Source organism: Anneissia japonica, unplaced genomic scaffold (genome assembly GCF_011630105.1).
Source record: "Anneissia japonica isolate Jap-2015-1 unplaced genomic scaffold, ASM1163010v1 scaffold11779_len1430905_cov172, whole genome shotgun sequence".
NCBI lineage: Eukaryota > Metazoa > Echinodermata > Crinoidea > Comatulida > Comatulidae > Anneissia > Anneissia japonica.
The window spans coordinates 1,354,307-1,364,973 of NW_022740041.1; the positions used below are offsets into that span (position 1 = coordinate 1,354,307).

At 32.8% G+C, this 10,667-nt stretch overlaps 1 protein-coding gene across 1 annotated transcript in view; it reads right to left on the minus strand.

The window, feature by feature from the left end:
• Positions 1-9,569, minus strand: part of LOC117118190 (type 1 phosphatidylinositol 4,5-bisphosphate 4-phosphatase-like) — a 15,719-nt gene extending 6,150 nt beyond the window's left edge. Inside the window, exons 1-5 of the mRNA XM_033262708.1 lie at positions 9,431-9,569; positions 6,478-6,665; positions 2,622-2,728; positions 1,968-2,070; positions 16-62 (exon numbers count right to left, since the gene is read on the minus strand). Of these exons, the coding sequence (XP_033118599.1) occupies positions 16-62; positions 1,968-2,070; positions 2,622-2,728; positions 6,478-6,665; positions 9,431-9,560 (575 nt within the window). The 5' untranslated portion in view covers positions 9,561-9,569. The remainder of the gene's footprint in view (positions 1-15; positions 63-1,967; positions 2,071-2,621; positions 2,729-6,477; positions 6,666-9,430) is intronic.
• Between the last annotated feature and the right edge of the window lie 1,098 nt (positions 9,570-10,667).

Consider the following 10,667-nt stretch of genomic DNA (forward strand, 5'->3'; position numbering starts at 1 on the left):
TATATGATTACTTACACTCTTCTGCAATGGGGACATCTTGCAAGAGCTGATGCATGTGGAAACTGTAAATTCAATAAAACATTTAGATCTTTAGTGTTATACTAATAGTATACAAATATTGACTGCTCATATGGGGAATGGTGAAATCTTTTGCCCTAAGGTGGTGTGGAGACCATAGCTAGCCTACTATCATAGTAGGCTAAGGTTTGCACATCACCGAGGGGCTATAGATTTCACCATTCCCCAAATCTACAGCAGTCAATTTTTGTTTTACATACCTCATTTATCAATTCTAGAAGGCCTATAACAAAGTAATGAATGGAGTACCCACCAAGTAGACCTAGGCCTACCTAGGACACATCTCATTCGTAGTAGAGGACCATTGGTGCGGTCACAAATTACGCAGCAACGTTATAAGTGGGCCTATGAGATTACATTGTGACAGGGCAAAAGAATACTATCATTTTAATGCGATAGTAATATTTTGTCCAGGACATCAAGAACTATCATTCAGCGTATGTCATAGGAGTGATGGTTGCAGAAGTTACAGTATTAACCATTTTTTTAACCAATTAGATGCCTGGAATCTATGTATGCGGCATACAATACTTATCAATCTATAGTGAATATAGTATCAGATATGGTATGGGTTTAAAGATCATATGGGTAATCATCCCATTTTGATTTATCTTTGAGTAGGTATTAACAAGGTCAACCATAACCGACCCATTTCATTTACACAAACAATATGTAAACAAGAGTTAGTCTATGTCAATTGTAAAACTTGTATGGGTCAATTCACATTGCAATGAGCATAAAAGGAGGCTATATAGGCTTACAGATACTTTTCAGTTTTGTATGCTTGTTTTGACAAGGGAGTGGCTATGTGGTGGTTGTTAGTATGAAATGGAGGTTTTGCCATGCATCGTTTGGTACCTGTGCTAAGTACTGCAAAATGTTCCTATATCAAACAGTAATATATAAATATTTCAATCGATTAGTTTAGGTTAGCATGGGGTATGAATTAAGTTTACTTGATTAGGTCAAATAAAAAAAAGTAGTTTCTTGTAATAATATTTTGAAAAAAGGAGAATGAGGCAATCCTTTTAATTTTTTTTTACTCCGAGATGGCAAATTGAAGAAGGTTAACTGGAAATAGCTTTCTAATTTTTACCAGGTAGACAGATTGAAAGCAAATAACAGAAGTACTAGACATGATTCATACCTCAGATGTATCACCAAACACGGATGACCAATAGAAAAAAACAAATTGATGAGGCAGGGAAAATTTATGCATGAGAATGGACAAGAAACTAGAATTTCTTTATTTGGTCTTATGTGTTATGCAAGTATCTGTAGCCTATATTTTCCACAAGCTACATAACAACAATAAATTGCTTGTGCAACTATTAGCTGGTACCGAAAGCCCTGTGCTTTTATGAGAACAATTTCCTTCAAATAAATATATGAAAAACAAACAGAAACCTTCTTATTTTCATTACTTATACATAATTTGTAAAAGTAAATATGAACGCAATACTAAAATAATATTGTTTGAAGATCTACTTGGTTTAAGTTAAAAAATGTTTCGGTACACTCAGTATACAATTATCACAGGAGATTAATGATGAAAAAAAGTTTGTTCAGAATGGGGTGTACTTCATTCAAGCACTCATGTATAATCATATTGAATGATATATATTATAAAGTCCTGTCCAGACTACAAAATTCTATTAAAAAAAAAAAAACATGTGACATGTCTAAGTATGATCATCATGACATCACATCATGGCCATATATAGGCACATCATGACTATATATGGGCACATCATGGCCATATATAGGCACATCATGACTATATATGGGCACATCATGGCCATATATAGGCACATCATGACCATAATATGGGCATACAACTGTTTTTTGTCAAAGAAAATTTGATTGTGTGGACAGTGCTTAATACTCACCCTGAAAGTCTCATTGCAATGGCCACAGACAACTCTATTTGCAGAGGTGTAATGTGTAATAGAAGTTGGAACACTCATAGGTGAAAGGTTAATAATCCTCTTACTGAAACAAAAAAAAAATCATTATTAAATATCAAACTATTTAAATATGAGTATTATTTAATTATTATTTTTTTGTGTTAAGATGATGCTTTCTTTATATCAAAGCATAAGAAAAAAATATTTAACTAAAATTTATAAGGTAATGTACTGAATTAAGTTTGTCAGTGTCAAAAAAAATCTTCTGTATGCAATGAATATTCACAAATTAAGATGAGAATATGTGTAAGTTGTAAAGTTTCTCTGGGCCCAAAGAGCCAATCTACTTGGATGCCCATTATCCGAGCTTACGATGCCCAAGGGTCCAAGCTCTTTGGATGCCCATCAGAGCTTATGGGGCTCAAGAGGTCAAGCTCCTTTGATCAGAGTTTAAGGAGCCAAGGGGCTAAGCTCCGTGGATGCCCATCAGGGCTTAAGATGCCAAAGTGCCAAGCGCGCCTTGGATGCCCATCAGAGCTTAATGGGCCCAAGGTCCTTGAATGCCCATCAAAGCTTCACTCCTGCACGCTCTTGAATCCTAGAGACCCTACTGCTGTGAAGTATAGACTGACTTACCAGTTGACTCTTGGGCATGCAATGCGCTTAGATGAAGCTTTGCAGATAAGTAAGCAATTGCACGGGCATCTCACATACTTCTTCCCTGCTGGTGCTTCCTTTATAGGCTGCAATAACAATAGGAAACAAGTTAGACAACACAAATTCTAAGGACAAGGAAGGAATAGCATAGTCTGTAGAAAAGTCCTGCCATTTATAATATTTAATAAGTGGTTAAAAAAAAATAATTAAAATTCATTTGGGTATAGTAAAAAGCCAAGTAGGACACACCTGTAGGGCTATAAAAATTACAAGAAAATGCGTATCACGATTCTTCTACTACATCCTGATTCTATTGTCATACACTGTATCTTCACAGTGCTAAATAAACATTGCAGTTCAGTTCAGTGTACTTTTACCAACATTAAAATCGAAATGTATTTGTGTATTGTAAGTTCAATATAAAAACACAAAAATACAAACACAAGCAAACTTATAGTATACACAATAAAAAAATTTAAAAAAAACAATAAAATATGAAATAGTATTAACTGTTGTGTTTGTATACTGCTTAACAGATTGAACTTTATTTTACTACAGTAGTGAATTGTGAGTTTCTAAGGAACAATAACTTGTTGGATGTTTACCAGTGAGAAAACAGAAAAAACACACACATGCTGCAGGTGGTTTATTCGCATTAAAATTCCAATGTACTGTACAATTAAAAGTACAAAATAAAAAAATACAAACACCTACTGTATTATCTAACTTATAAAATATGCAACACAAAAAAAGGCAATAAATAACAACTTTTTTGTGCTGGTTTTGTAATTGTACTGTATACTGTTTAACTGATTGAACTAGTTACAAAGATAACTACTAGTAAATTTCTGAGGAACAATAACTGTTCAGTGAGAGAAAAAAAAAACACATGCTACAGTAGGCACATGTTCGTAGGCATGACAGGGGTAACTTTGCGAAAACTGAAAGGGGACAAGCCATAGTGACTGAATAAGAATTGAAACAGAAAGTTTCAAGGAAATAGCAATCATGAACTCTATACATGATATAATGCCACCAGATACACTCAATGAAAAAAAAAATGGTTTTAACTAGTCATTTTGATGTGTATTTTTTTTTATATAGCTAAATGTAAGTTTAGGGTTCAAGAATGAAGGTCAATGAAAGAAATATTTAATCTTATATTCTAACATACAGCAGCTAAAAACAACAGTGGAAGTGCTTGATATATTTTTAGCTACTTTTCACCAAAGAGTATAGAATTGCAAGAAGTCTGACTGCCCTCATTTTGTATGCACACAACGAAACACAAAAAATAGTACTGTCACATCATACTGTAGGGGACACGTTATCAGAATACAAATAAATTTGCTCGAAACTCATCTTTTGAAGGACACATCACTTCGTGGTAGTACTTCCTGAAATAGGATTCCATTCCAATGAAACCACTGAAGTCGGACCTCTTCTATATAGTTCTATACTCTTTGTTTTTACTCACAAGTTGGCATGGAATTACACATTATTCTGGTTCTTTCATATTTCATAGGCTTACTTAAAATAGAGCCAGCTGCATGTCTCTTCAATTTCACTAAAAAGTAAGACATTTCTATATCTTTAGCTTACAGTAAGGGGCAGTTATAGGTATCCCATTATTCCTCCATCCGGATTGACTCTTACAAGTGTATACTGTAGTTGATAGGAAAGTGTCTACTTGCCCACAAGCAGGCAATAGACCAAAAGTTACTTGGGTCCATCAAAACAGAAAGATATTATATTACATTTTTAAAATCATATCTATATTTATAATGTCACAATATACTGATTAATGTTTATCCAAAAATGTTTTCAAGCAACAGGACACAAATATAGGACCAGTGCTGCATGTATGCAAAAAATCATAACAAACAAGTGTTTGGAAACATATGTTTGCCTGTTTACAATCTACAGTATGATGACATCACATGCACATTAAGTACAGACACATGCACACACGCACACACATATTATACACCATGACAATTGCAAAGGCTCCGATAAAAGTTACTGTAATAGTTTGATAGCGCTTTACAAAACCCATGAACCGGTAATCTTGTGAACATGGTTACTATTATTACTGTACGTTAAATATTCTATGTGCCAAAAATAGAACAAATCATTAGACATAGTTATTTTCAAGATACAAATAGAATGGGAAGCATTACTCGAAATGAGACAAATTGTTGGTGAAATCATATTGAGATATTCACCAAAATAGGTCATAGTCAATATTTTTACAAAATTTAGATTTTGATGTTTTGAATACCTTGATACTTATATTTTATGATTGTATACTTTTGAAGGGAATTTTCTTACTAAAACAGTGTTTTCTACACATATTCTGTAATTCTAGTCCTACAGTACAGTCATGAAATATTGCACTTCTACCTGCGCGCAGGCTTCGTAGATACATCGTAGCCTGATATAAACAATCTAACCTGCGCGCAGGCTTCGTAGCCTGATATAAACAATCTAAGCAAGGCTACACGAAGCGAACCTACGAAGCAAAAGCATGTTGTTTATTTGTATGTGCAGAAAGACTGCTGTAACTTACTGGAATAAACAATGTATTGTTTGATAATTTGTGAATGGCAAACATGAGTTTAGACCGTTAATTTAAAGTATGGAACTGTTTTTCAATAAGAAAAACGTACACTTGACTTCATGGGAGTCTCCTCTTCCACTCGCTGTCCACGACAGGAACGATGTGTATAAGAGACAGTTGATATTCGATGACTTATTTTTTCAGCCATGTGTCAACTGTCTCATGACCTAATGCTGCACTCATTTACAACACACTACTATAGTAATTATTAATTGTTAAAAGAACATTATCTACGCAACACAGTACATAAGATAAATATGGGTGATTTATTCAAATAAACGTTAATTTGCTAATAATATATCATTATCGTACAGTAGTTCCTTAAGTGATAAGCTCACCTGCACCCACCCGTACCTTCGTACTTTTGACCATCCTAAAGGAAGCTATTCAAAGACCAAATAAATGTTATAATGTGATCTACCCAAATATTCTTATAATATAAACTCAAATTTTTTATTTTCTAACCATGAGACTCATTTTGTAGTGAGACCTCCCAAATATTCTCCTTTTATACAGGTTTTGGTTTAGCTCCCCATGAAGCTAAATACCCATGGCCAATCTTACAAGACACTGTTGAAGAAAACCATAATCATGCTAAATACTGCAACGTTAGCAATCATAAACAACATCAACAACGCTAAAAGATTGATTATGATGATATCAACAATGACAACAACTAAAACAATGACATCAACAACAGTGACATAAATACATTCCAGTCAACCTTGAGAAATTTCAAAAAGTAAGATCGGGTGACACATAACGAGTGCCCAAGGCACAAACAGTGGCTGGGGCCAGGGGGCCGCCAAGGGCTCCCGGTCTGGTCCAGGGGCCGGGACGCTTTGGCTTAAATGGCATATCTAATCGATATTAGTGAGTTTATAATGATCTCAGATACAGTTGTTATTGAAAGACAGTTTAAGATAACAAAAGGCATCTTCCCTTCTTATGAAAATTCATTAATACAAATTGAAAAAGAAACAAAATTTACTCAAAATTTTAGGATAAGCGCAAGTTTTGCCAGTGTTTGCGTAAGACCGTAAGATTTGATTGGAATGCACAAGACTTATGGTGAATGCGTACGGGTTGACAAGTCTGTAAATAATGATAAACAACAAACACCAATGACATTAACAATGACAACAACAAAAACACAATACAGTAACAACAGCTAAATATTAATAATAACAATAATAAAAAAAGTATTATACTTACAGTAGCCTCATTGCATGCACTACATTTTACAACATGTTGATGTAGTTTACCATCAAGGTTAATCATAGCCTGGCAGACCCGACAGTTAATCATGGGGGTGACGCCAACCATCGTCGGGGGTGAGTATGGTGGAGGTGATTCTCCAGGCATTACTGGAGGTGGAGGGCCATTAGGAGATGCTGCGTATTCTGAAGTAAAATCAGTTATTATATTAGAAGTATTAAAATAATATATTGTTAAAAAGAAGGTACTGAAGATTAATTCTCTGTATTCTGAAACAATTAAATAATTAAAATAATTTAGAAAATATTTTCACAAAGAAGGTTGGGTATTCAGTTTAATTTGTTCTTTATAGTATGTGAAGTGACATGTAAGGTTTGCTCTTTAAAAAAATAACTATTTAATTAAAGTATATTAAACTTTTCCAGTATGAGGTCGCTTTTTAAGGTGCTCATTAACATACTGTAGCATTAGCATTTGATTTTTCATCCAATTTTATTACTTTTTTGGGGATTGAATCATCACAAGCAATAAGAAAATATGGTGGTTGGTAAAATAGCCTGGTTCACGTCAAACTTTTATCTAGATATATATCCACTTAACTAGTTAAAAGTTTGATGTGAACCACTCAATTATAGCTAGATAAAGGAATTAAGTCGCTTAAGTTAAGTGACTTAACTTTACTAGAATAACGGTAAATTAACTTGCTTAACGGTAAAGTCGGCTCGGAATACAAGGACACGATTACGTAACATAGGCATCTAAGCCAGCGTTGTTGTATTGTACCACCATTATCATCTTCTGGCTGGCAACAATGTACTTTAACAATGCTAACAACAGCATCGAAGTAGTCTCATTAGTCTGGTTTTCAGAAATTATTTGTAATACTATGGGTAAAAACCCAGCAAACGTCCGTTTTACGTCGACATTACCAATGACCTTTGCCCTTTGCATCATCGACCAAGTAATAACGTTAAAAAGTCAGATTGCGTACGTTTTTCCAAGTGATAATATATATTTTTCTTAATAATAAAATCAGATTTATTGTATTTATTTATTGACAATTCGATCTTTTCCATTTCTGCTATAATAGTCGCTATTAATTCAGTTTACCACCAACGCCAGTCGTTAAAATGAGCGCACATGTTTACGATGACGAAATAAAAAAGTGTGTGGAAGTCAGCAACTTATTTGACACCGCGAAGCTAGATTTTCGATCGCTAAACAACACAATTGAGCGATCGAAAAACTACAAAACAGGACAGAAAGTTCCATAAAGTATAGACGTTTTAATGAAAATTAAAACAATATTTTGTTAAATGGAAGAATGCTAGCTAGCGATTAAAATAATTTGTTTATCGAAGGTAAACTTAGCTAGGGCCTAGAGAATCTACAACTTAGATTGCGATAGAACACGCTGAAACTCGTGTTTCAAGACGGGTATATCTAGATAAAGTTCGACGTGAACCAGGCTAATATCTGGTGTACTGTATACCTCAGAGTGATTGATAGTACAGTAGCCCTGAGTAATCTGCTGTACTTCCTTCTTTAGGAAGGACTAGGCTTTTAAGTCAGGACTGGCCAGAGGTTGGACTTGTAATAGTCAGTATATGAACAAATTTAGATATATAATAATAACAGATAGTAAAAACAGGAACACACAGCATTATCTATGTTATCTGAATATTTCTAGAAAATTTATAATGCAAAACAAATCAATTTTTAATAGCCTACCAATACTAACTACTACTAGGCATAGGGTGTTGTTATTGTAGTGTTATTTTATACCATATTATTATAGTCACAAGCTTATAGGGCTTGTTAATTACTAACAGAACCTACTGTACTGTAAGTGATGGCAAGAATGACTACAGTAGCCAACTCTTTAATTGTATGCAGTAGATAGGATTCTTTGCTCAGCGTGATCATTGAAATTTGTAATTTAGTCATGAGTAATTGTTTATGCACATACAGTACTGTAAGTAACAATTAAATTCCAAATCAAATGAATTCATTTATTTCCACAAATATTAAAATAGGTACAAAAATGAATAATAAAAAGTGAATTCTGTTGAAGATGAATAAACTATGTTAATTATATTGTAGTAAATTATTGTTGGAAAGGGATGCAACAGGAAGCAAGCTTTAAACCGGGCGCCACTCAGTTACGAAATTGACAATGTAATTGGTCTATTTCAAAATAAATAAATAATAAAATTAAAAATAATACTTCCACAAAAAAGATTAAATCACAAAATAAAACAAAGGTACACAATTCTTTTTTGGAGCCCTCCATAATGCAAGGAAACTTAATTTTGTTGGCACCACAGGGTAAAGTATATATTTGTGAGAAGGATACCTTGAAAACCAACAGAAAATAGGTGCACAGACTGTAATTACTGCTTATTATATACATTGGTTGTACACTGAGAGTACAAACCGGTATGCTGAATTGTCATGATGACTGAATAGGCCTAGTAGTATAGCCTACGTAGGCCTAAGGCCATTGCTATGTGGCTAGGCAACTATCACAGGTCTACGTTTGGCCTCTGCCTAGCCTCAGAGTCTAAAGTAGTAGGCGTAAGGCCTAGAAAGCAAAGAAAGGTCTTAGAGTCTAGGCCTAGGCCCTAGCCTCGGCCTAACCTAATTAACCTAAGTAGGAAAACGTTAACATAAATTTAATATTTAAGGTACCATGAATTATTTTTTTTAAACCAGATAATTCAGAGGATATGATAATTATACACTGTACACAATAAAATTCATTCAAACATCGATCTATTTAGGAGCTGACGCATTAGCAACCCAACCATCCGTTTACAAAGGCACGTCATGCATCGAACAGAAAACAACAAAAACAGCCAGACTGAAAAAGAGAGTTGGCAATTTTTAAGCCACAGTTAAAGCCATATTTTTAGCTTAAATTTACTGAAATTGTTAAATTTTACTCTACCTGGTGGGGCCTCATTCGGCAAAATTGGTGCCGTTGGTTCACAAACGGGTGGAAGAGGAGTATCATCATAGTTTTCATTATTACTTCCCAATAAAGGTTCATTCTCCGATGCCCGATCGTCCGCCATCATGAAAATTAATCGATCAGGATATCGAGTCACGTGACTCACTTATTTCTCACATGACTTGATTGCATCCAAATTTGTTTTAGTGACACAATACCTCACAATGTTTCACCTTATGGACACAGTGCCCCGATACAGTGCTATTATTAATATGTCATATTAATATGTGCTTTTATAACGTACTTATTTATTTATTTGCACACCAAACTTTAATATACATTATTATTATAAATGTATGTCAAATTGTTAGCTGGGACAACGGACAACGTTTTATCCTTGGGGATTTTCCATTTTTACAATGTTTCAAGAATGTCCCCTGTATTGTGAAATAAGTACAGTCATAGAGATAGGCCTATAATGTAGGCCCTAAACTATAAATAGCTCCATGACACAGTACTAAGGTATGGTTTTATGCACTACAAAGAAACAGCATATTATATTATTATTATTATTATTATTATTATTATTATTATTATTATTATTATTATTATTATTATTATTATTATTATTATTATTATTATTATTATTATTATTATTATTATTATTATTATTATTATTCATTTAATTGAAAGTAGCCTATGTAACTTTAATTACGGTATATCGTATTGATATTATGATATGAACATTACGATATTTAGAATAACAACTGGAGATTTCTTCTTCTTTTATTGTCTTGCTTTCACCATAGCTCTGATGTGGTAGTTTAAAATATATTTTTATTTTTAAAAATTAAAAATTAATTTAAAAAAAACATTTTAAAACTATGTATTAGATTACTACTACAAAACATAATTAAAATTGATCAATACAATGTAAAAATAACCGATTTTTCCCCGGGGCCGCCTATTATTATTATTATTATTATTATTATTATTATTATTATTATTATTATTATTATTATTATTATTATTATTATTGTTATTGTTATTGTTATTGATATTGTTATTGTTATTATTGTTATTATTATTATTGTTATTATTATTATTAGTATTATTACTATTGTTATTATTGTTATTATTATTATTGTTATTATTATTATTAGTATTATTACTATTGTTATTATTATTATTATTATTATTATTATTATTATTATTATTATTATTATTATTATTA